Raw genomic sequence first — 27,340 nt, 5'->3', positions numbered from 1 at the left:
AAAAATCACCTTTGTGTTGAAAAAACATGGTACAATTTTTGCTCATGGCCTAAAACAACATAAGCAAGATTTATTAATTGTACCACTCCATTTTCGGTAGGAAACTTACTTTGCAAACAGAAGAGACATCACCTCTGCTTCCATTTTTTTCATTTGTTTTCCCCTTTAGTATAGGAATTTAGAAGATGGTGGGAATGATGTTCCCACTGTTCTCAGAACACATAAAACAGAAGACAGTCAGTTGTCTTGTAAAGAATGACTATGACGAGAAGGATCCTTACCTATCTTGCATTTCATTTTATTTTATTTTTGGCTTGCAAGAGAGTATGGTGTGGTTTAGACTGTGAAGTGTGGGTTGGAGACAAGATCTTTGGGCTACAATACCACACTTCTCAAATGGAAAGCAGTTCATGTGGGATATTTCCATATTTCATACGAAGGCTTTTATTTTACTTCTGAAAGAAACCCTTGAAAATAATGAGCTCTTACTTTCCTTTAAAGGAGTCCTTCCAAATCAGTGCCAAAATAGAAATGGTGAAGTTTGGAATTTCTTCCCTACCATGGAAGAGGACCTCATGTTACTCTTTCTCATTACTGCAAGGATGAGCTTTGGGGTTTGACAACCTAATGAATTATTCTAGTAGGCTGGCATAGCCAATATCATCATGGCTATTCTGATACTCTTAACACCCCAAACTGCTTTGATAATATGCCCCAGTTCTTATATTCAGGCAGCTTCATGGAAGTGAATGAATAGTAGAAAACCCAAATGACTGATAGTTAGACCACACCAGCACTGATCTAACCCATTTTAAGACAAGGGTTCCTCTCATTCTTTCCTTTGAAAGATGTCACAGCCTATCTTAAGCTTCATACTGGAGATGAGAATGTCACAAAAAAAAAATTCCACTCCAGTGAGAAATCAGTGCAAGAACATCAAATAGGAGAAACCAGAATGAGAGTCTGCAAAGAAACAAAGGTTCTTGGAAAAATTTCTGGCTTCCTTTCAGACTGTGGATAATTTGATTAAACACTAATGAACACATTAGTGACTGAAAGAAAATGGTTGGGAACAGTCCTTTCCACCAGTTTTGAGCTTTTTAATTTGCAGGCAGTAGGGAAACATAATTGGATGCATTTCTGGATATATCTGGAAAGTACCTGTATGCCTGAGAAACAAGCACACAAAAAAATACTGGATACAAACAAAGAGAACATGTAAATATTGAATTATCTGGATATCTTGTACGTTTATGCAAGAGAAAAAACCCCACATCTCCTTTACAGTGAATTCATGACACTCTGGCCGCTGGAGGACAGACCTGCTTTACCACTGCTTACCCTCCAAAATACTGAGTTCTTTTGGAATCACAAGAAGAGCACTCAGTTTTTGGAAGTGACAGGAGAGGAAATGGTATGAGACTGTCAGCTCCTTTCAGCTTTAACCAAACCTTTATCAGAGAATTATGAAAGAGACTATATATCTCAGTAGAGTGTCCCTAAAGATCAATGCCTGGCTACTGCTGGCCTGTGGCAAGAGTTTCTTTGCTGAAAAGGAATCACTCCAGACCTGTCCACACAAGGGAGAAAAATGAGGTTTCATTTCCTCAGGCCTCAAATGAGCAAGCTAAGACAAACAGCAGACAGCCTTAGCTCTTTGCTTCCAGGACACCTGCCAGCACAATGGAGAAAACAACCAATATGAAGTAAAGAGCTTGTGGTGTTTTCTTCTCTGTTCCTCCTCACTAAAAGCCTGAATCATGACAAGTCCTAAAACAAATGTGGCTGTGCCTCCAGTGCAGTATATCAACATGGAATCTTTTACAGAAGACAGTTTGCAAGGTGACAAAACATCTCCCGGTGGTATTTGGTTTATAACAGTTAACACAGACATTGCCTGAAACATTCTTTAATTCTACACAATTCCTGCGCTTTCAGTGCACATTCTTTTCATATCCAGAAAGGCACTACTAGACCAAGGATGGGTTCCTTGACTCACTGTGCCCACCAAATTCCAAACCGTATATTTAGATCATGCTTGGACTGCTCACCCAACGTACCATTTTACTTTTCAGCTCTAAACAAACTGAAATTGTAGCTGTAATTAGCAGATTATCATCCACAGGAAAAGACCAAATACATGTTGGGGCAGTACTGTGCTTTTCTGTATATGATTGTCAAGAGTTCCCACTGCCCACCTGGTACTCCAGTAGATACCATCCCAATGGAGGAGAGAGTGTTCAACCTTGCTGTATCAGCTTTCCCTGAAGAACCTCAACTCCTCTGCATCAGAAAGTTGCAAATGACTCTGTAAATACCAGAAGTATCCCAAGCACTTCCAAGAACCCCTATGATCACAACAACCAGCTATGTGGTCAATAAAGCTACTGCTCCTTTGCAAGTAGACTATGAATGTCACTCTACTTTCGCTAACAAGGAAGTGTGACAGAGCATGCACAGCATATGCACTCTGATGGAACTGCACAATCAATAGTAGATAGTACTTTCTTTTGGAAGCACATGTTGAAACATCTCACTACAAGAGAGACACTGAGGTGCTGGAAAGTGTCCAGAGAAGGACAACTAAGGTGGTGAAGGGCCTGGAGCACAGGCCTTACAAGGAGCAGCTGAGGGAGCTGGGGGTGCTTAGCCTGGAGAAAAGGAGGCTCAGGGGAGATCTTATTGCTCTCTACAACAAACTGAAAGGAGGTTGTAGTCAGGCAGGGGGTCAGTCTCTTCTGCCAGGTAACAAGTGGCAGAATAAGAAGAAATGGTCTTGAGTTGCCCCAGGCGACGTTTAGCTTGGACATCGAAAAGTTTCTTTGCTAAGAGGGTAGTTGGGCATTGGAACAGGCTGCCCAGGAAAGTAGTGGAATCATCATCCCTGGAAATGGTCAAAAGACCCTCAGATGTGGAATTCAGGGACGTGGTTTAGTGGTGGACTTGGCAGTGCCGGGTTGAGAACTGAACTCCATCTTAGAAGTCTTTTCCAACCTAAATGATTCTGTGATTCTGTTTGCTTTGCCCTCTGTTGAGAATAAGTGGTTTGTGCTGTATCAATAATCACAGGTTTTAGCAAAAAGCAAGTTTTAATACAAATTTGTGGAAGTGCAACTTTGACAGAGTTCTGTGGCAAGTTTCACTCTATTACTTACCACAAGTCAAACTTACAAAGGAAAATCAAATTAGAATCAAAGGATATAGATATAAAAGATAAGGGTACAGAAGGGTTTAGCCACACTTAATCATTAACTGGTTCAACAATTAAAAAGCAAGCTAATAGGATTTACTGTAATTGTAACAGTGACAATTATAGATTCACATTAACCAACATTCATACATAATCAAGTCACACATGCACACAGGCAAAGAGATGTACATGTCTATACCTATGTGTGTTCCTTCACATAAGAATCGGCTTAGATGAGAAGTAATTTCATCTTGTGGTAACAAAAAGAGAGAGTGCTGTGTAACCTACCATAGTGCCATAACCACATCTGAAGTATCTAAGGCTAGAATCTCTTACTGCATCTTTTCATACCACAATATTTTTGAAGGTCTGGGTAGAGAGTAATTGCTGTTGGAACAGTGAATTTCTACTTCATTTTCTTCTACTCAGAGTCTTCTCAGAGAAGACAAGGTTCTAGAAGTTACTCTGAGGCATGACAGGAAGCCAGCTCAGTTCTCAGGAGGCCAATAAGGCAGGTCTCATTGATACAGCCTTGTGAAGGAGCAGGCTGCAGCGTGTGGGACACAGGGAGGCCTGCATTTGGCTTTGAAGGCAGTCATGGCCACTGCTACACCTCCACATCAAGATTTTGAGAGCACGCAGTGCAATGCAGTCTCTGAAGAAGATGCAGTTACCGTGCCAATGAAGGTCAACAAACACCTACCCCTGCTGTTATCTCCCAGCATAGCCCTGTCAGCTCTAGAGTCAAACACCTTTCAAACGTCTTCCTCACATCCTCAGCTAGAAATTGCCAGCTTCCAAGGTAGGGACCGTAACTTTGCCAGTAAGTGCTCTGGCAGCATGTGGAGTCTGCCAGTGCCAGCTGAGCCTCCCAAATGGGCTTCCTAACAGCTGAGCCTCTCAATTCCAGCTGGACTCCGGAAGAGGAAAGTAGTCAAACAAACACTCGGAGGAGGCTAAAAAGGTGGAATATGAAACTGAGCACTAATTTAAGCAGTGTATTAAACAGTTTTTCAGCCAAGATTTTAAACGTCTTCCTTGCATCATAGCTAGCTTTCTCTGCTGCTCTAAGCAATGCCTGCCTCCAAAGCACAATTAGCCTGAGTAATGTGTGCTTTATTATTTGCATACACTTATTCCTTCCTCTTTATGCATCTTGGAATTTAGGCTTTGGCGCTAAAGGCATAGAGACATGAGGTGACTGTTTTATGTTCTCTTACAGCTCATGCCAGGTGTGAATAACAGAACCAGAGGAACAAGCTGTGTACTTCTCTCAACACCTAAAGACACCAGTGCATCCTTCACTGAGCTCAACCTGCCAGGTGCTCCTATCCACTGTGTATAAGAGATATCAAGCCATATGAGAAAGAGCAAGACATGGCAGCAGGGCTGTCAAAGTACAGGGACATGGGAATGTGTTTGCACAGCAGGCAAAATAGCCAGAAAGGTTCCAAGACCCATAAAACCAAATTTGACTTTGTAAAACTGATAATGTTCAGAAAATAGCTCTGTCAAAATGATGAGGGGGACCAAGAAAGAGGAGCAGATTAGAGTATTTTAATCAGCATTCACAAACGTGTCTCTTTGAAATAGCACCAGAATTTTTTGCACCTAGAAAACAAATACATGCAATTGCAGCTTTCTTCTCTTTCTTCCTAAGATGAAACTATACTCTGAAAATTGACTCAGTGATACAAGTGACCAAGCTGGTATGAAGAATATCAGTCAGGTCACCAGGAAAACAAGAGGGAATTTTACTATTAACTGGTGCTGTGCCTTCTCAAGAGCAGATAAGGATACTTTATGAAAAAGCATTAAAAATGCACACTTTTAAGGAGAACATTTTTGTTTCCTCCACCAATACAAAAGACAATACTGTTAGAAAACTTGTCAGCAACCAAACATTCAACGTGAAAGAATAAACCTTTTTTCAAAGCAAATTTCTACTGAAATTGAGTTAGAAAATTCCCTTAATTATACTTAAAAAAAAAAAAGAAAAAAAAGAAAATAAAAATTCTGCACACTGGATCTATTTCAAGGGACTAGAACATATTATGTCTCCCCACATATGAATAAGGGAGATAAAATAGCCAAAATAGGACAAGGATTAAGGCACCAGAACTAAGTAGTCTTCCTCAAATTGTTTAGGAATCTTGTGGTAGAATTAGAAACCAGCCCCTGGACATTTGACTCCCCTTACCATATTGTAAAAGAGATAGGTAATACGACCTTCCAGCTGTCTTTGTCCAACTTAAATTTAAGGACATATTAACAGAAAAAATTGATTTGTTTTGTACATTTACTTTTAGTAGTACGTTAGGATGATTGAAAGAATGACAAATGTCTCCAGTGCTGCCAGTGCTTATAATTCTATGCTGAATTCAGTTCTCTACAGTGTTTTTCTTAAACATGCAGTTTCTGGAGCCATGTAATGACATGAAAATTACAGCAACAAAAATGACTTAATAGTTACCCAGGATAGCAAACACAAACTGGAAAGACTCAGAAACCAGATGGCTCATAAATATGTTTGGTTTAATTTGATGATTTTTAACCCTATGTTGTGATGTAAAACCTGAGCTTGGATAGTTTAGGTAGCATAAAAAACCAGTGCTTGCTATACTTTTATCCTTTGCCAAGTTCAGAAAGACTAAGCAAAGGTATATTGTCCAGCTTTATTTCTTGCTCCTTTGTGTATTTGGGTCACCAAGAATGAAAGGATATGCTTAAGAGTATTCTTAAATGTGGCTGACATTTTTTTAAAAACTAGGAGCATTTCTGTGCATGCCAGAACTAATGAAATATTTTGAATATAAAATTTAAGCCTGGGCTCAACATTTTTTAGTGTCTTCCTTTAAGATGATAACGTTAACCCCAGCTGTCCACCTTCTGAGCAGGTTCAGCCCTATCCTTAGATGTATGTAAGAGCACCTCCTCTTAACAACAGTCTACACGGTATGGGTCAAAGTTGAAAACAGAGTATTCTGTGTGAAGGGCTAAGAGGGAGACTTGAAGGCCACACAACACCATGATGTATATCTTATTCCTCAGTAATGTAGCATCAGTGATAGGATTCAGACTATTAGTCTGAATTTCATCCTCTAAAACTGTTAAAAGTTTTGTTAGCTGGATGCAAAAAAAAACCTAACATGGTCCAAAAATAAGGAACTGTCAAAACCAGAACGAGATGATAGCTAATAACAATATTTTTCTACTTAGTAAAACAGGATTGTAGGTAATTTCACAGTGGTACCAATTCATAAGGCTGTTGTCAGCTCACTGACATCAAGCACTTGTTCCCTTGCAGAGAATGGAAAGTAGATATCCTTGTACCAAGGTATATAGACAGGGTATGTAGACAGTTATATCAGGGTGTATTTAGACATACTCTAAATTCAGGCATCTAATCCTACAGGTTAGTTTCACAAGATACTTATTTCAATGACTGTGGGGAGAGATTCAGAAAAAACACAACAGATTAAGGGTTTTCCAGAGCAATTCCTTCCTCCCTAGCTCACCTTTCTTTTGGCCCCACTGGGAGACTGGCTCCCTTTCTTGTCCTTGCTTAGCAATCACCATCTTCTCAGCTGTACCTAACACAAGCTGTATAGGGTCACATCGTAACTGGAACATTAAAATTATGTACAAAAAGAAAGCTGGCTTTTAACCTAGGTCCTTTCAAAGCATCCCTACACTCTGACTGACACAAGAGAGATGAGACCATGCTGTCACTTTGGAGCTGGCCAAGGTGGTCAAGATGGAAATGCATGCTGGAGAGATGAGCTAAACACTGACCAAATGTTGACCTCCTTCATGTTCACTCAGTCTCAAGAGCCCTAAGAAACCTGTAGAAGAATCAAAACTTCTATCTCTGAAGTTCTACGTTTACTTGTGTGCTGGTTTTGGCTGGGGTAGACATAATTTCCTTCACAGTGGCTGGTACGGGGCTGTGTTTTGGATTTGTGCTGAACACAAGGTCGATAGAATAGTGACGTTTTTGATATTGCTGAGCGGTGCTCACACAGCACTAAGGCCTTTTCTGCTTTTTGTACCGTCACACTGGCAAAGAAGCTGTGGGTGCGTTGGAAACTGGGAGCAGACACAGCTGGGATAGCTGAACCAAAGAGACCAAAGTGATATTCCATACCATATGACATCATGCTCAGTGTATAAAGTATAAGGAAGAGTAAAAAAGAAGAAGGGGGTGGGGAGGATGTTTGGAGTGGTGGAATTTGTCTTCCCAAGTAACTCTTGTGTGTGCTGGGGGTCTGCTCTCCTGGAGATGGCTGAGCAACTGCCTGCCCATGGGAAGCAATGCCTTGTTTTGCTTTGCTTGCATGTGTGGCTTTTGCTTTTCCTATAAAACTGTCTTTATTTTAACCCAAGAATTTTCTGTCTTTTACCCTTCTGAATCTGTCTCCAATCCCACCTGCTGGGGAGAAAGCAAGCAAGGTCCTTGGAGTTAAACCATGATTACTTGACATAAATTACCTGCCCACCGTTCTCTGCAGAGGAATGTCAGTAACACTTAATTGGGCTGTTGCTTCTGGTCAATCCTCCTTCTTGCAGCCACAAAGTAGTTCCTTTCAGTGATAAAACAACTTCTCTAACTTACTACGCAAGTACCTTTGTACAGGAGTGATTATAATTTCTGATGAAGCTTAATTGAAAAATAACTCTTGGCTGGATTAAAATAGCTGATATGTGATAACTATGATAATATGATGATAATATGATGATAACTATACAGTCACATGACACACAAACCCTTGCAAAATTATAATCTATATATAAAATATGTTATTAAAATATTGTCACAAACAATCACAAGCAATTCCTGAGAATTGAGGAGCTTTGGATAACTGCATCTACTGAGGAAAGTGGGAAAGACAACTTGTTCAAAGCAAACGGGTTTTCCACATCTTTTCAGATCCTAAAAAAAGTAAAAAGAATAGTTCTCTCTCAAGGAAAAAAAAATCAAAAACCCCAAAGAGAAAAAAAAAAAAACCCACCAGATTTTTCCTTTAATTAATTTTCACACACATATATATATATGCAGGAAGGTACACAGGAGAGGAAAAAAAATATATGGAATCAAAATAGAAAGGTAAGAAAAAAAAAGTTATGCCCTGTCCAAAACCTATCAGCAAATAAAAAGTGAAAATAGCTTATAGAGGGGAAGTTAAATCTTTGTGTCTGGAGTCAGTGCTTATAATTAATTTGCAAGGTTATTTTTTGCAAATTTTACTGACTTTCTTCTCTAGGACTACCACAGACTGACAAACACAAACTGTCAAACTCTGGGAAAATTTAAACTCTATTAGGAGACTGATAGATCTTGAAGGCTCAGGAGGTATGTGGGACTTCAGGAAAGTCAGAAAAAATGGTCATAGTGATGACTATCCTATCAGGGCTTATAAAATTCGTGAAGTCCAGTGTCTCATTAAACTCTAGGCTGTTAGCCTGTGTGGGGTTAAAGAAAGCTTCTTTTGGAGACTTTAAATACTATTTGGGCTCCTACAGTGACTGTAAACACAGAAAATGTTCCTGTTGTGAATTACATAATTTAAAAGTGTTACTCAGGTAAAGAGATCTGAACTCCAGCAAAATACACATCAGAATGCCACACAGAAAACTCTAAAAACATGTTAAAGACCATGAAAATGTCAAGCAGTCATGCTTTTCTATGATTCTATTTGCCAAAGTCAGAGTAGCAAATTGGTTTTTAATCACCCAGAGTTCAGTAGGAAAAAAACCCTATAAGTAGCAGATACTTGGAAAATTAAAACTGCAGTGAAATCAAACAACAGAAACAGAAAATGAAAAAAAAAATCAAGCTAAAGTATTAAAAGTGTGTAAGTATAATCATCCATGCTCTTTACACTGTCTAAAATATTCATCAAGGCACCAGGTTCTGCAAAACTGCCAAATGAATTATCCATTAAAGCAAAGCAGTTGTTCAGTTCCAGTTTGAATTCAGTTTTGCCTGAGGTTTCGTAAGTTCAGGTTGACAGCTGCTAACCCTTTTTTGGGTAATCCAAAGCCACACTGGCTGGGTTCCTTGTCTCCACTGGAAAAGAGTTCCTACATCCTGCTCTTCTGTCCAGATGTGGCCACCTCCTATCCTCTCTCTACATACCCACAGTTTCCTCCTTTCCCCTAAGATCAGGAAAGTGGAGCAGATATTGAGGCAGAGCTACAAAGGGAAGTGCCCAAGCACTCAAGAGTTCACCCTCAGCATATAGAAAAAGGTCTTGGTCACAGCTGCAGAGCCACCCAAATGAGCTCTGCATCACTGCATGGAAGCAGGTGCTTCCAACAGCCATCTCTGCTGTGGGAAGTGTGATTTCAGTGAGCTGTGACTCTTGACCACTAACCCACCCAGTTCAGTTCTCTTTGAAGTTCCAATACGACTGCTATTATTGTGTCAGTTCTGAGTCAAGGCAAGAAAAAAATTCCAGTCTGGGTTTCTTTTGGCTTCTAGATAGCAAAAAAACTCATCAAGACAATGTAGGAACAGACACTTCTCATCTCCTGCACATGATTCTGTGCAACAAAACACCATCACATCCCTTTATGTCACTTCCTAGTGTCACTCTCACTCAGTTACTTTATCACTCCTATATTTTTAATATATAAATATGTATCATCATAAACATAGACACAGAGGTGTGGATGCTCTAACCTCAGAAAGTTTGGCTGTTTATACCTTCAAACACATGCTGTGCTACAAACTGGGAAAAAAAAAAAAGAAAACCAAAAACCTAACTGAGCAACTGAAATGCATGAATAAATGCATCACTCTTGGCTGATAAACCAAAGCTTATGGGACTTCAGATACCAATTAGCTAAAAATCTGTGATGTCTTATTAAAAGACACAGCTCTCCCATCAGACAGGGCAAAAGCTAAGCTGAGGTGCAAGGATAAATCTGTGCTTTTGAAAAGACACCACTTTTAATTCTATAATTCTATACTTCAGTCTCATTCTTGACTACCTCTAACTCTACTGTACTTCTGTACAGTAGCTTTTAAAACTCAATCAGTACCATTGTCAGGGAGGTTTTTACCTTTGCATAGAATAGAATAATTCAGTTGGAAGGGACCTACAACAATCAAGCAGTCCAACTGCCTAAAATAAAGTGAGCTGGAAATCTCAACAAGTTTTTCAACTGACAAGTGAAGAATTGTGTAAAGTTTCATGTTCTTCCAGCCAGCCTTATGTTAAGGAGCACATATAGAAAACCAACCTGAAATTCTCCTACAAAGACAAAACTTAGCCTGAGGGTGAGCATCTCCCTGAAATTCTGAGCTCTTTATTTACTCAGTACACCTGACAGAGTTGCTTTTTCCAGGTGAGGAAGACTGGAATGTCACCTCTGTTACCTTTTACGTAATTTCCCTCTGTTTTCATTACACCTTGGGTGTCCAGCTGTGCTGGTATGATACACACCGGGGGAAGCTGCAGTGTGGAGGTACACCACCTCGAGAAAAGCTCTTAGAAACAGCACACATGTTTCTATCAGGGACATCCTGTCAATTGTATGGGAGCTGTGCTCCTTTAGGCTTTGCAGAGACCTGAGGAGGTCTTGATGCCACATTTGCTCAGCTACCCCTTGACCTTCCCTCATGCACATCCAGCATAAAAAGGCAGGAACCTGACATTCTCCAGGCACAGACCCTCCAGCCCCTAATGATGCTGAACCAGTCACAGTCCAAAACAAAGGTTCTACGTGTTCCTCCTGCAACACATAACACTTTGGTGTGATCTGTCACCACTCTCATAAGAGAGCTCAGTTCTCCCTATGCACTCAGACCACATCTGTCAGACCAGCTGCAAGTCACCTCTTATCAAACATAACAGCTCACCCTTTTTCCAAGCTGGTCTGCTGTCCTACCTGCCACAGGTTTCATCTTTATGCACACCATGTCCTGCTGACAGCAGGCCACATCATAACACTGGGTTTGTTACATGCCAGGGGAGGAGAGAAGCAGGGAAGCAATTATCATGGAATGAGAGGAAGAGGAATTGTAAGAGGAAGGACTGATGCTGAGAGACAGGAAAAGACTGTAAGCCTGATCCAATTAATTAACATAATTAATGTCATTATTTTCCTCCTCTGATTTAAGGATTCAATACAGGAATCATGCTTACCCGTAAGAGTCTCAGATAAAAGTCTCCGGATACAAAAGGCAAGATGTTACACTGCTGTAACTGTATTCCCACAGAGGTCTATCGATTTGAGTTAACTATGAACCCTGTGGATTCTTTCCTCTCCATTTATTCCTGGAAAAACTCACCTGCCTCTCCTCTTAGCAGCTGCTTTGTGCTGCTTCTTTTACTAACATTTTGCAAAAAGTTACATTTTTCCTTTATTTCTGAGGAACTTGATCCAATATCAAGTTACAAAGAGTACCGGCCACTGTCTGTATGCACAGTAATGAACATCAGCCTAAGGACAACCACCTGCATGCACAAATCTAAGTACAAATCCGTATGCGATACTGAAAAATAACTGAGCAGATTTAGTACAAAACAAACAAACAAACAAGCAAACCCACTCACAGGTCAACCTAAAAATCTTTCAGAAGCTTTATAAAATTGCAAAGACCAACACATTTCAGGGAGCACTGGACTAGAACAGTTCATGTCAAAACAAAACATTTGATATTATGTCATGTTTTACACTTTTTAAATAAAGATTTCAGGTTTCTGAATGAAAGACTTCTCTAAGTAAAAGTTTGGATTAAAAAAAAGGGAATTAAAACAGGTAGACTCATTTGAATGTCTCAATATGAACTAATGGTGCACACAAAAAACAAAATTACAGCTCTAAACCTAGACCACTTTACAAAATATTTTAGCATCACCACATCAACATTTTTCAGTAAAATTAATTCAAGATGAAAATTTCTCTCCAATCTTGTCACAAATGCACTTCTACACACCAGTACAGCCAGTGTGCACCCTCTCACTCATGTAAGCAGGCTGAAGACAGGGACCCTACTGTGTATCTGGTTTGGACTCCAGGGGGTGGGAGAGGAATGCTTTTGAAACTTCATTGGAGTGGGACATCCTTTTCTCCAACTTTGATCTTATGGACTAATTAGAAACTGTGCAGCTATGTAACACAGACAGGAAGATGGATTTCTGCTATGGCTGATCACAAGATGTTGTCTTCAGCTCTAAAGAAAGAGTACACATGGCTCGCTACCTAATTGTTTCCTTCTCCAACTTAGTCCTCCCTCCTGATGTAGTTTACAAATCCCCAGTGTTTGTCTGCATGTGACCCCTTACTGTGGGATTTCCATATATCTCTCCTATCCTTCTCCACTGTATTTCAAAGGGTCCTCAACTTTGTAATGTTCATGACTTAAAAAGAACTGTCATGCTCTTATTTCAAGGCTTCCACCCAACTCTGGCTTTCAGTGACAGTCATAGTGCCTTGAACTGCATATCTGGACTGGGCACAGTATATGGAGATATCCTGTCATTTACACAGTAAAGGACTGTGGATCTAATTCCTAAGACAAATTTCAAGGATCCTTGGGTGCTGTCCTTCTTGGAACCATTTAATTGAAACCACTACTATGCCTGTGTGCTATTTTAACTGGGCACTAGAAGAATAAGAGAGAAGTTCTTCAATGAAGAGGCAAAAGAGGTCCCATCCCTTCCACTCTTGGCATGCTCTCCTCCAGACAAAGGGATACACAAAGCACTAAGGGTTTGTCTAAGTGAGATAGATGCACTGGTTTATTTTAAGCTGGCTTACGACAGAATTAGATACTCCTATATCTTCATGTACATGTGGACTTACAGAACTTGAACCAGTTCATACTCTCTCTACAAAACAGGCCAGCTCAGTTCTGAGAGGTAGATAAAACCAGGGAGAGAAACAAAACATTTGAGGTTTCTGAAAACTGTTTGTTAGACAGATGCAAGCATCCAGGAATGGGGTATTCATCATTGCCATGCTGATATACCATTCCACAAACAAAAAAAAAGCTGGTTGTCTTACTCCTTAACCTGCCATCATCCTTCCTATTCTTCTATGCCTTAAGAAGTGTTCAACAAAACCCAAAACCATAACTATTCCTCAGGTTGAAATTAAGTGTAAGTTACCCTTATCTGTGACAGCCCCACTACAAGTGTCAGAAAAGACTATAAAGAAAATCCTGACAAAATGCCTCTACTAATATTATCTCATCAACTGTGGTTATAGTCAACAGCTAAACTCTGAGCAACAACATAAGCATGACCATATTTTTGGGAAGGTGTTTGAGGTTTGCTCAGGATGTATGTTGTACTGTAATTTTGCAAGTAGTTTGCTTTCCACTTTCAAAGGCAAGAGTATTACACCTGGCCAAGCACAACCTGCTTTCTCGTAGAAGAGAAAAGGACTGACCTACCCCCTTCATTAAGCTCAAGTAATAGAAAAAAAAATCATCCAATATGAAGGCTCAAAGTAATACTGGGGCTTAAAATAAAAAGAAAATTCTCCCAGATATTCATCTGGTGTCTTTTATCACCTTCTTCCTAGCCATCTCCTGAGACCAGGGGCTAGAGTGCAACCTCAGCCTCTGAACGATTGTGAAGTTGGTTTGACACTGAACAACGCACATCCATGCACTGAGTCCTTTCCTGGTTTTGTTACTGTTGGTTCTCTTGGGAGTTCTCTTTCTAAGGTTTTTTTTCTGCTGCTATTCTCTACAACTTTCTGAGTTTTCTCATAGAGTCTTAATTTTTGTACCAAGAGGAGTTCCAAAATTCTCCAGTGTTTTGGTGTGCCAAAAATTTTCAATGGATGGGAACTCTGAAATCATCCTTTCATTACAGAGCTCACTAGAAAGGCATATGCCAGCCAGTAAAACAAAAGAGAGAAAAGGAGACCTACGAATTCCTTCATCACTAAGGCCTTGGGCTTTCCAAATAAAGAAAATGTGAAACCACCCCAAGAATATGCTCCAGGAAAAATTCCTCTTTGGAAACACAAGTGGTTTTTAAAATAATTTCTGTAGAGCTTGAAAGCTGACCATAATAGCCCCTTGAGATAAGCAAACCCCACATGAACTTTGTGATGGCAGCTACACAGTTAAATGCTCATGCATCCAAGTCTCTCCCTGGGTGATAGAGATTATTTTTGGCAGAAGGTTGGACAGAGATTGTAAAATGTACGTTTATTTTCATTTAGCTCTTTACTTGCTCTCTCTGAAACACACCCTTTTTTACCTCTTTCCTAATACAGTCATGCTTCATATCACAAACTTTGATACAGAGCAAACATAAATATATATATTCCTTACATTACCCTTACTTGCATGTTGAAAGTCATTCCACCAAAAACATTGGGATGATATTTTTTAGTTCCTGATGAGACCACATGCCATGAAAACTGAGGCTATGGGGACATACATGCAAGCTCTGCTTGCATGAGGTACCCTTGTCCTGGGACCCTTTGAGAGTAATGCAACTTCTGTCATCCCAATAGGAATAATAGGCCAGAAGAAGGCTGCAATTAAAAACTCTGTGCTATGCTTTGGCATACAACTCTAAATAGAAATAAATTATGAAACCTGCTTAAAGGCTGATGTCCCAGTGTGTCTTCATACAAAATAAATATATACAAGTTCATCATTTAGCCAGAGAGGGAATTTCACTGCACTAGCAGGAGCTAGCTGGAGTGTCCAACAACCTGTTTGCCTTTCCTCCTTTCCTGCCTGAAAGTTATATTGTTTGTTACACTGAGAAATACATAAGAGTCTCCTGATCCTTGTCTAAGGGTCTAGTCATAGTCCCCGTCATTGCACTGGGTGTGCTACCATACCTGCAGCTCTCTGAAAAGTTCAGCATGTCCTGATACAGGTTTTTCTCTCCTGATTTTCATAACGAGTTTGCTTGCCACTGTGCACAAATAGTAAATGTGTCCCACTCCTACCTTCTTCTCCCATCATTGTTTGTGTGCATGCTGCCACCTCACAACTTCTCTCCTTTTACTGCAGCTTCCCTCCTATTATCTCTCTGGCTCTCTTGCTGTTCTTTCATTCCTCTTGCTGTGTTTCAGAACCAAAGCTGACAGTGACAAACAGAGCAGCACAAAGATTCTTTCCAAACTCAGCCTGAGTACCACTTTCTAGCTAGGAGCTCATAACTCTATCTTTCATACTCCCAATCCCTTCTTCTCCCTTTATCTGTGTCCCTCATCTCTCTCCTTATACAAAACATCCTCTCTAAACTACGCATTTTCCTGTAAGCGACCTTCACTGCTCTGGAGCTTTACTTTCACCCACCTTTCAAAAATAGTCCCAAAGAAAACCATTCAGTAATCATAGAAGCAAAATAGTCCTGGGTTATAACTGTTAGTTTCATGCTGAACCCTTGTACAATGACATTGTCTGCTTCCAGCCTCGGAGCCTCAACAGCAACTGCCTTTCTAAAACTACAGATCACCTATTCATTTCAGTGAACAAAATTTACTTAGAATCAGTAACCATCGAGATTTGTCTTTCCACTTTATATATGTTTCATGCCGGTACTTTCTCTTTCCATCCTCCTTTTCCCCCCCACTGTTCTGAAAATAATGCTTTTCTGGTTTTAAAGCAAAAGGGAAGTGGCAATGAAATAAGTCTGAGTCTCTGGGTATAAGAGGGACTTTGCATCATAAGGAGATGATGGGAAGAAAATAAGTTACTTACCCACTGTGGTAACACACAGCACCAGCTGTGGGAGCCGCTCCATGGCTCTGCGGGGTGCGGGCAGATCCCGGTCGGGTCCGCGGCTCTGGAGGAGACGTGCCAGGCTCTTCCTGTGGGCTCCGCTGGAGCTCTGAGACCGGGCTCGGGCTCGGGCTCCTGCTGCCTTGGAGGAGAATTCCCACCTCCTGCTCGTATGGGTCCTAGAGCCACCCTCCCTTCCTTCCCTCCTCCTCCTCCTCTCGTTTTGCATACCGCTCCTGCACGATCAGCAAATCCATAAGGCAGTTGCTTCAGACGTGAACATATCATCTATAAATTTTTTAGGCATTAGTATTCACTAGAAAAAGCTGAATTCAGCATTTTACTGGGTTGTTCCTCCTCCTCAGTATTCCCTTGCAGCTGGCTCAATAACACACACTGCCTGGACCAAACTCAGCTCGTATTTAAGATGATAGAGATGATCCCCTTGACCTGAAAGACCGTTCATTAACTACCCTGAAAAAGAAAATTTATACAACCTAGATACCCACTTTTCTACCCTTAAGTTCACTTAGAACCACCTAACTCCTGCACAAGACAGCCTCAGTTGGAGAGACGTGCAGTGAGGACCTGGAGCACAGGAAAGCATAGGCATTCCACCTGCAAGCTTATGCATTCATTCTTCAATCACTTTCCTTGTTAAACTCCTTTTTCTTCTGGTTCATCAGCCCTTCAATTACTGTATTCACTCTGCCTTCAATTTGTTTGCATGTGGTTTTTTCTTGATAGAGAGTTTATTCTAAAATTGCTATTTAGTTTATTGCTAAAATTGCTATTCTTTTTAATAATCAGAATACTTTCTTTCTGATTGATTCTTCATGTGGATACCCTTACTCTAAATTAGGAGTACTTTGGTCCAAATTAGCATAATTTATTCTGGCTGTTGTGAATTTACTACTCAGGTAGTACCTGAGTCTTGAGTACAGTCCCATTCATGATGCAGGCACTGGAGAGATTTGGAGCTGACATAAATTAGAACCCCGACAGGTCCGGTGTGTCTGGTACTTTTAAGGCAAAAGCCTGCATTCTATTTTTAATTGTCATTCACAGATTAGACTAAAATTTTAATTAATTTATTTAACCTTCTGTGAATCTTCCACTGATGTCTATGAGAAGTATGCACTGCTCAAGGGTAGAATTTGCTTCTTCACCATAACCATATATTTGGATCTATTAATTTGCTCTTTGTTTAGCAACAATTACTATTTTCAAAAGATTTACAGTGGCTAATTTTTGAATGCAACCTGGATGATTTGGAAGTAAACATCATTCTGAGGTTTTCCTGTATGGCCACATCAGTTACAAAAGTGTGGTAGCAAGAAACACAGACAGTATTGGCTCGCTTATTAATTAAATTTATATAAACTGTCCCGCCAGCAAAGTAATAGACTAAGACCAGAAAAAAAAAAATTTAAACAAAAAAATGCTGCCAGGTTTCCATCACTTCATAAATAACTTTCTTGGCTGAGGCTCTGAGATTGCAAAGCAGGTAATTTTTTTTACTCAAATTGGTAGAAAGTAGGGGCACCTCAGGAATTTCCATGCTTATCTAAACCCTCCCATGAACAGAAATGTAAATAATCTGTATGTACAAGGAACTGGTAGCAGCAGAGACAGATGAAATAAGACTGTTTCTGATAATATTCAGTTTTAAAGATATGCGTATTGTCCATGGTTTTCAATTAGTGTCACAAAGACAGATGAATTCTAATTCTCATTACAGAAATGTGAGGCATCCTAAAAAAAAGAGATAGATGCATGTGTTGCTTTTAAGCAGAGAGTAAAAGCAGAGGAGAAGGTGACAAATCTCTGACCAACTGTCTCATTGGACAGTTTTGGAAGATTGAGTCCTGGCTCAGGAAAGTAGACCGTGGTCTACTGGAAGGTCCATAATTAATCCTTGGCAAGATAATGCACATCTGTCAAGCAAAGAATGTCACCCAGTCCAAACAAAAACTTTTTTAGGGAATCAAAGATTTTAAAGATACATGGAAAAACAAGTGTTTCACAATGAAAAACATATGAATATATACAGAGTATGAATATATACAGAGTATGAAAACAGAAGATGGAACAATACCCATCATTTGGAAATAGGGGCAGGTACTACAAGCAAGTGCCACTCACCAACAGTTTGCAAGTGATGCAGGAGCATGCTCAACAACAAGAGAATGGCAGCAACACCACTAATGCAGAGGAAACCTCTGTAGATGTAATTAGGAGCAATGGACAATGTTGCATCTTCAGAGAACAGAACTGTTAGTCCAGAAGCAATTCGGACAAGTATAAGCTTTTAAACTGTGTGCTTATGCACAAGCTAGACCACTGCCAGAATCTGGATACTAGCAACAGAAAATAAATTACCTTAAATAATGATAGCATTTTTGGCTGAGGAACACAGGAACAACATGTTGGAGTTCAGGAGAGGGAAGCAGATTTGCTTATCCTATTCTTATATTCTTCTGAGGGCATCCATTGTTGCAAACACAACACAGGGGGCTGCAGAGAACTCTGATCTAACCCCATAACATCTCAGAAACATTTGGAATGAGATTGAAAGACAAGTTCCTACCATGCTACCAAGAAAATGCCTCAGAACTGAAGGGAGATGAGACACTTCACCCCAAAGCAAGCAGAGCTCCAGCAGTGAGGGTCTAGTCACTGCCAGAAAAAAAGGTGGAGTTTTCACTTACAGGTAGATTCAGGGGAGAAAAATTATAAACAGTGGGAAATATTTCTCACATACAAGAAGAAAGCATTGTTGTGGTGATTGACTGCAAATGCATTTCTAAGTGGGACACAGGCAAGGCAAATGTTCACCTAGCTCCAACACCTTCTTTGGAAGATACTGTTCTCTTTTGGACTGCACACAGTACAGAAAGATAAAGCACATTTTTTATAGAATATCCAGTAAAAAGTCTGTAAAATGACATTTTGATTTAAGAAAAATATGAGAAAAATGCAGCCAGAGATCTCATAAACCTTTCATGAAAAACAAGATATAGGGCAAAAGCTAAACAAATATTCCTTATGATGGAAATAATATCCAGCAGAGCAAGGTGAATGTAGTGAGATGATACAGTCTGGACACACTACGATGAATGAGTACAGACTTGTTTGCAATATAAGGTATGTAAAGAAATTTGTGCTCAGTCAACCCACCTTGGCATCCTGAATACTGCTCTACAAAGCTGGTTAACAGACAGGATTTGACTGCTACAAAAACATTTGGAAATCTGAAGACCTTAACCAAAGATGTCTCAGTCTCCAAGATGGTATCTAAGCACAAAACTAGGTTGTCATTGGATTCTTCTATTGAGAATATTGATAGTTTTTCAAAGTTTTATAGTCAAACTTTGAGAGCAGTCACTTATTCATAAAACAAATTAGTATATATAAATAAGGAAAGAAGCTTTGGCTTTACTCCATAGCCATTAAAGCTTCATGTCTTCATGCATGGAAGAACCATGTGAGCTAAAACTAATCATAAAACTCTTTACAGCCTAAGGGACCTGGAAATTCTCAGCCTAACCTTTCCCACAAGCAAAAAGGCTACAAAAGTATTTTGGTTTCAAATATATGATTTCAATGTTCCATAAAAACTAAGCAATATCTGATGATGGTTAGACACATGGTCTCTGGAGTACTTTACAAAGGAACTATGAAGAAAAAATATCCAGAACTAGATTTTATATCTGTTGCACACACAAGCTCTTTAAGAAAAAGTTTCTGTCTGGTATCAGACAAAATGTGAACTTTGATTGCTGCAGACATTGCTGAGGGCAAGCCCCTACAAAAAATAAGTGGGATCAGTGCCACAGATAAAACTAGTTACATCAAATGGAGCGTAATTGTTAATAACCAGGCTTTATCCTTTAAAATTATAATAGGTAGAAAAGGGTTAAATTTAATTGTTAAATGTGACTTGGCTTCAATGCAAATAAAATCCTCAAACATCAGAGAAAGAAAGTGTTTAAAAGGACATGCACAGAATCATTACAGATTTAAAATCTAAAAGTAGGACCAATGATATTTTACACCAGCATCATATAAGAAGCAAGTTTGAGGAAATTATTGTGATGCTTGTGGCATAGGGCAGAAAGAGAAGTAAACATGTAGGTGTGTAAGGAGGGAAAAAAATATAATGCCCTAGAGCAAAGTAGGTATTTGCCACTGCTGCTGGAAGCAAACAAACCTATTTATGTCTTAAACTATCAAATTCGTACCTATGTACAAGGAAATATATCTTAGAAGTCATCTGTGCATGTCAGTACTACCCTTGTTGCATTTTAAAGTACCTGCATTAGTGATGTCTGACAAGAGGACACCTTTAATGAACATGAGATTTAGCAGTTTGCAGCAAAGTACGTACGAGGCATGTCACTACAAGTCCCCATTATTTCCAGTACAACAGGTCAGTAGAAAGCAGTGTCAAAATAATAAAGCACCTACTAATGAAAAATGGTAGAGGCCATACTTCAGCCCTGTTAAATCAGAGCATGGCACCAGCAAACCATGGCTTGTCACTTGCTGATATTTCATTCAATGGACAATTGAATACGAGAGTGCCTGTGCTACTAGAAATGGATTTCAAGAGCCCTTGGGGACTTGTACCTGTCTGAGGAGACAGCTGAGTTAAAACAGCAATCCAAAAATGAATTGGAGTACCTGGAGCTCCTACCATTTGCCCAAGACAGAAAACTCTTAACTGTGAAAGCAAAACAACAGAATGGAAGCCAAGACATTTTTGAAGTTACAGGAGTGTGTCACACGAGAAAAGCCACCCTGTGAGTCAGTTGCTGTGTAACACCCAGGAAATTGCACTTTCTGAAGAGCCTGCTGTGTACAATTAGAATTAGTGACCTCATCTGACAACATATATGGCCACAACTTACTAAGAGCCTATGGAAGCAAAAGCATTTTTCTTTCAATAGAACCCTAAACTCACAAACACCTGAATGACTCACAATTTCTTACTGATATCCTGGGTTTAAATCACAAATCATCCCCCACAGTAGTGACTGGACCATCTACTCTTGCGGCAATATCACAAGAAGGCACTTGATGTTTCCTGTGAGTGCCTGATGTCATCTAGTACAGAAACCAGGTATGAGGGATAGCTGGAGTTCAGAGAAGTATCACAGTCTAGCCACAGAACAACTCTTCACTGAGCCACAAGGGGGGTTGAAAGAGTGGCATGGGAATCAATGGATTGATTCTTTCTCAAGCCAAGACACTACTTCACCTGCTGTTTTCGCTACCTGCCTCGTTTCCCCTCTTTCTTGATCTATTTCAGCTCCACTTCTGTTTGCATCCTATTATATTTTTACTTCCAGCTGCTCTTTCTGACCCTCTAGGTTAAGAAACTGAATCTTTTCAATGATTCAGCAGCCATAAACAGGCCTGATTTATGCCCTGTTCCTTATTCATCCTTTCTGTAATACCATTGTAGAAAATGTTCCTATGCTCCTCTGATTGCTATCTTTCATTTTACTTACTTTTACTGCATTTTTTGGAAGCGGAAAATGGGAAACTCTCCTGTAAGGCCTGCATGGAGTTTTTTGCTTTTTAATGCTAAACACCACCTCTCTTTAGAAGCAACAGGAAGCTGTATTTTCACTGCTCTGAAATAGATACCTTAAAGAGTTTTATTTCTCAGTATGACTTAGTAAAAAAAAAAAAAAAAAAAGTGCAAAACCTTGAACTTCTCCCAGAGGCTTCAGACTTTTAGGAGTTATATGACCATCTGATGTTTATACAACAGTCTCCTCCAAACAAGATGGAGATAAACAAAATAGTGTAAGGTCTTTGTACCCATACGAAGTTCATCTGTAGCCGTAAGGCAACATAAACTGTGTTCTAGCTCCTGAACATCCATCTCCTTTCCTGCACAAGGCACCAGAGCTTCCATATAGTGTCCAGATACCTCACTTTATTTCAAATTTACATTGATTTTCCATAGGAGACTCTCTCACATGGCTACCAGCTGGAATATGATGACAACCAGTCTATGAGGTAGTCTGTAAATTAGCAACCTTTGATTGCTATTTACACTACCTGGACAAGATTGCAGACCAAATCCAATCATGTTAACAGAGACATAAATTAAAAATGAACATGTAGAGGAGGTGGATAACCTTCTAGATTCCAGGCCAAACAGAAAGAAATGGATCCCCAAACTGGGAGCCACTGATACAAAAAGAGACTAGATCGCCCCTAAGAAGTTCAGTTGGAAAAAGACAGCTGCAAATTAAAGATTTCCTAAAGGGTTTTTTTGGTAGCCACTTCAAAGTAAAGGAAGTTTACCATAAAATTCCTCTGAGATTCATCAATAACAAAGATTATATACCTGATAGATCAAAACTTTCATATACTGGAGGGAGTAGATTGACTCCTCTTCTGTTGCTAATTAAAAAATTTGCATAAAATAAGTATTTTTCTCTTCAGCCTCTGGTCTTTCAAGGTTTAGAGTATCATAGTATTTGTGCTGATTCTTTGTCAGCACACAGCAGAAATAGAATAATCCATTATCTCCTTCAGTGTTCTCAAGACAGCAATAGAACTGCACTAAGATCATACGAAAATGCAAATAGTATGTTAAAATAAAAGGGTATTAATTTAGTCAATTAATTAGTGATTATACTGATGAATGTTAATTCTATCTGTGAAAGATCCAACACCACCTAAAAATGAATGGACAATAAGAATGAATAATTACTTTCAGCTTAATGCCTAGGACATACAAGCAAAGCAAACAATAGGTAGGCCATAATTTTTTCTTGAAAATTGTGCAGGCAGATATTGTGCCATATTTTCTCACTTAATAAAAGATTGTCAGAGTTAGACATTTCAATTTGTCATCCTTATACACATGAAGTTGAGGCATGTCCCTGAAGATGCTAATCTTTATACCATGCAATTTAAAAGACACTGGAACACTTCTCAGCAATTAAGAGGTGGGTGAACATCACTTAGTTGAAACACTTAAGTTGTTTAAGGATAATGAAAATGAGTAAGAATGCGACTTCTCCACTGATGAATGCTAATTGCTAGTGTTTACTTTTTTTTTAAGAAACTGTCAAGACCTGCTGTAAAACCATTTAAATAAGAAGATAGTGACTAGGCAGTTACTATAAACAAAACTGGCATTTGAATAGCAACATTAGTCAAATGGTCATGTTGATTGATGGATGAAGCAGGTTAAATGAGTTCAAAGAGAATGTGTATTGCATATTTACTCTCTACAATATAGCCACAAAATTTTATTCATATTCAGAGTCAGTCATTTCTATAAACAGTCATATTACATATTACTTATTCAAGTAATATCTTTGACAGTTTCAGATGACAGGGTGCCACCACCCTCCTTAGGTTAATAATTTATTGGCATTTTATGCATGTTTCCAAATACTCAAACATGCTTATCTGTTGTTCCAGCTTTGAATATTCTTGAATTGATTCCGTAAGTTACTACTTATGCAGGTAAGTGAATCATAGGATACCAGATTGTAGGATAGGATACCTCAAGGATCATCTGCTCCAAACTTTCTTGGTAAATGCACAATCTAGACAAGATGACTCAACATCTGTCCAGGCAAATCTTAAACGTGTCCAATATTGGGGAATACACCACTTTCCTGGGGAGATTATGCCAATGGCTGATTGTTCTTGTGAAAAATTTTCCTTTTCTGTCTAATCAGAATGGCCTCAGGAGTAACTTGGACCCATTACCCCTCATCTTTTCTATGCAACTCCATGTAAAAAGGGAGTCTCCATCTTCTTTGTAGCCACCCTTTAAATACTGGAACATGGTGATAACATCTCCCCTTAACCTTCTCTTCTCAAGGCTGAACAAGGCCAGTTCTCAGCCTTTCCTGATACAGAAGGCTTCCCAATCCTTTCATCATCTTTCTGGCCTTTCTCTGGACCCTCTTCAGCCTGTCCACATCTTTTTTTTGCATAGCAGGGACCAAAAAGTATTCCATGTGTGACCTAACAGCCCCCTTTAATGTCTTATTAAAGCCCATGGTTTTATTCTCAATAAATTCCTTTAGGTCTAATAACACATATGAGATTCAGCTTCAGTACTGAAAAGCCCACAAAATCCTGCATCACAAGTGACAGCACTAAAAAAGTCTAAGCAGCTGATTAACCCAAACTTTATCAGTTTAGACTTTCTCAGTGAGAACATCAACAGCAAAGTATCAGCAGTAATGCAGACACACAGCAGCTGCTTGCTCGAGTTCATAGAGCCATGGAAGACTCAGGTCCTAAGGGCAAACAAGCTCAACTTGGAGGCAGACGACAGAAAGCCTTTGCTCTCTCTCCCTCTCAATTATGAGTCCACCTGCCTGTCTGCCTCTCATGATTGAAAAATACAACTGTGTGACTGATGTTTACACACTGGGGTCCAAGAAAGAGCTCTTCTCACTTGCATCTGGTGATCAGGGACCAAAAGACAGAAAAGGACTTTCAAATTATGGTAGTAAAAAGGGGAGGGAGAGAGAAAGGATTTCATAAACTTGGTGTTCTGAACTGGTCATGTGGCTAAGTGATTTGTAGTTTTGCACTGTCCTAAGAAATCAAGGCTGATACCAAAATTTTCTTGAAGAATCACTATTAACTTCTGTCATGTCTGAATTACTCCAGAAATTCTTCTGGTATTTCATTTCTGGGCTATGAGGAGGCAACTAGCTGCTTCATTTTAGGTGTGTGGCTTAGTATTTGTAGTTGCATTAGCGCTCAATCTGCTGCAATGTCATCGTGTGCACCGTTGTGCCAAGAGACAGATGTGGCAGATAATCAGTATTCACAGTTTGCTTTCCTGAGGATCAACATGAAGCCCAGCAGAATGCAGTGAGGGCTTAGTTATGCCTTTGCTTGCTCCTTGTCACTACTACCTCTTAAGCTAGAGAAAAATGTCTAGCAATGATGCCTGCCTGTTACTATTGAGATTTTCAAGGGTATCGTTCAGGTGACTCCTGGAGATCTCTAGAACACCCTGCCTCAAACAAGTTACTTCAGTAGCTTTGGTAATATACACACATCCCTCTCAGCCCTTACAAGCTTTTTCCTCTAGAGGCTGTTAATGCATCTGTTATTATATTAAGCATCCATCATAACAACAGTTTCTACTCAGACTGCTCATTAGTCACCTCTGAGTGATATCATGGAGCCTACACTCTGCATAGGCAGAGATTTACTATCTGGACAGATTCCTTAAAAATCTTTTCTTTTCTCCTTTGTTTCTTTTTCTCCTCATTCCACCCAAAGTAAGTAATGTTCACAGTCATCAAGATCTTTGGTGTTTAAATGTGTGGTAAGAAAGTGCTTATTGTTCTTTCTTAGAAGAAATAGGAACCTGAAGCACGTAGAGATGAACAACCAAGTCTTAAAGGCATTTAGATACCTAGACAGACAGATGACTCGTTACAGAATTGGTTCTGTTAGTATCAGTAGGATTTAGGCCTTAGAAAAGTCAAGCAATGAAAATGGTCCCTTCAGACGTTGCTACTGTCAGCTAATGGAAGGACTCAGATTTCTTCCAGCTTCTGCCAGATCTTGAACTGAAGGCTGTTGGACTGATAGCCTGCGAGAGAGTAGTTCTGGAAATCCTGGAAAAGGATTTACCCCCCTAGACATGTTCAGACAACACTAGCGTTTTACAACTTGATGACATTTGTGACAATAAGGCACACTGTTAGGCTCTGCTTACTTTGTAAATCTGTTGTCTTTTGTAATCTCTTGGGTTGTTACTGTGGCCTTTAATCAGCCATAGATACGTTTTACACTATCAATTCTAAATGCAAGGCACAGCTCTGCAACTTGAAATTAAATACAGGCAAATATGCATTAGCATTGCACTGAATGATGCAAAAGTTCAGTCTGATGTACAATAGCTGTTTTCATGGTTACTGAGGATGCTCATTTTCCCTTTGATGAGGAATAACATTATAGCAGCACTCTCTATATACATAGCTAGTAAACTACAGGCTGTATCCCATGGCTCTATGCTAAACACACTGTCAAGAAAGAGCAACATAGTTTCAAGACTGAAGTTCTACATCTTTTCTTTTCAGCTGATGCTTACTTCAGTGTTGTAAAAGCTCTCCCAAAGCTTTGTGCTGTGTTAGAGATCTCTTCATGACCCTTTTACTCTGATGGGAAGAAACCACCCTATGTGAACATACATTCACCGTGGATTCCAATTCTTGAGTTCAGGTATGCATAACACAATATAGACTTTCTTGAAAATAAAAATGGATGTTGAAATGCAATATAAAGGACAGACAGCTGATGTATCTGTCACTATTTACACACACAAATCATTTAGTGGAAAGTTTCAGGAAGTCACCCTCTTTTCCAGAATTTTTCTGTATGGCCACAACTTGTCAAAAGCTAATTGCTACTGTTCTTTCAGTGGGCTGCAAACACTGACCATGTTGTCTTCCACTGTAGTCATCCAGTTTTCAGAGATAATTACATTGTTTATATATCTCTCCTAAACCAGAGAAGAAATCAGGAAATGCATGGAAAATCAGCTATTAATGTAGACTATCGTAACATATTCTTAAGGTAAGTCTTTACAGCAGCCTGTCATCTCCTGAATTACAAGACACCAGTAATTACTTTTAGATTTCAAAAGCTTGGTGAACATAACAACATATGTTTGTATTTTACATGCTTATTTTACCAAAATGAGATTCTCAAGCTCATTAAATAAATTCCAGAATTTTCTATCATGCCAGAAAAAGACTTAAGTGTCAAAAAGAAAATGTAGCTGGCCATAAGGCCAACTTCTGTTATAACTTCTGTTTTTTTATGATTTTCTATTAAACTTCATTTTCAGATATATTGTAGAAAATGAGTGTTAAAGCTGGTTTGTACTTTGCACAGAATAATCAGCCAGAGTCTTTCTCAAAAGCTGTGAATATAAAGCAAGAAATCATTTGGCCAAGAGTCAAACACTCAACAGGTCTTTCTCCTCAAAGAGCAAGATGCCTTGCATAAGAAATAGATTGGCACAGATTCTGGCTATAGCAAATAAAAAATTACTTTTCAAATTTGCATAACCCTGGTTTTATAATAGAGTTACTGTGTGCTCTCTTTAGAGCACCAGAAGAATGCAAGGCCATATACCAGCCACCCCCCTGCCTCCTTTGAATTCTCTCACAAAGCAAAGCCTGCTTCGACTCTAGCTTTTAAAAAGCAAATTTCTGCATACTCACAGCCATTACAGGGGTCTGTATTGCAAGTTTGGTTTCACTGAATTTACATATGCACTGAAAATACTTGCTAAAGATGACCATCTGATTAGCTGGAAGCAACAGACCATCATTCATGCAGAGGAACCACAAACAGTGGCTTTACATCAAAAAACTGTCTGGTGTAGGTAGCCAGGTGAGGAAGCATGGGCATTA

The 27,340-nt window shown here is 39.4% G+C and overlaps 1 protein-coding gene across 2 annotated transcripts in view; it reads right to left on the bottom strand.

Moving 5' to 3' along the window:
- The window catches only part of LTK (leukocyte receptor tyrosine kinase), a 97,877-nt gene extending 81,883 nt beyond the window's left edge, over nt 1–15,994 (bottom strand). For both annotated transcript variants that reach the window (XM_050335529.1, XM_050335528.1), the window contains exon 1: nt 15,882–15,994. In XM_050335529.1, coding sequence (XP_050191486.1) covers nt 15,882–15,924 — 43 coding nt within the window. In that variant the 5' untranslated portion in view covers nt 15,925–15,994. The remainder of the gene's footprint in view (nt 1–15,881) is intronic.
- Between the last annotated feature and the right edge of the window lie 11,346 nt (nt 15,995–27,340).

The sequence above is a fragment of the Myiozetetes cayanensis genome, unplaced genomic scaffold, assembly GCF_022539395.1.
Source record: "Myiozetetes cayanensis isolate MyiCay16 unplaced genomic scaffold, myiCay2020 scf6-25, whole genome shotgun sequence".
Classification (NCBI taxonomy): Eukaryota; Metazoa; Chordata; class Aves; order Passeriformes; family Tyrannidae; genus Myiozetetes; species Myiozetetes cayanensis.
The sequence above is the reverse complement of the archived record's forward strand: the minus strand, read 5'-3'. Positions and strand labels throughout refer to the sequence as shown.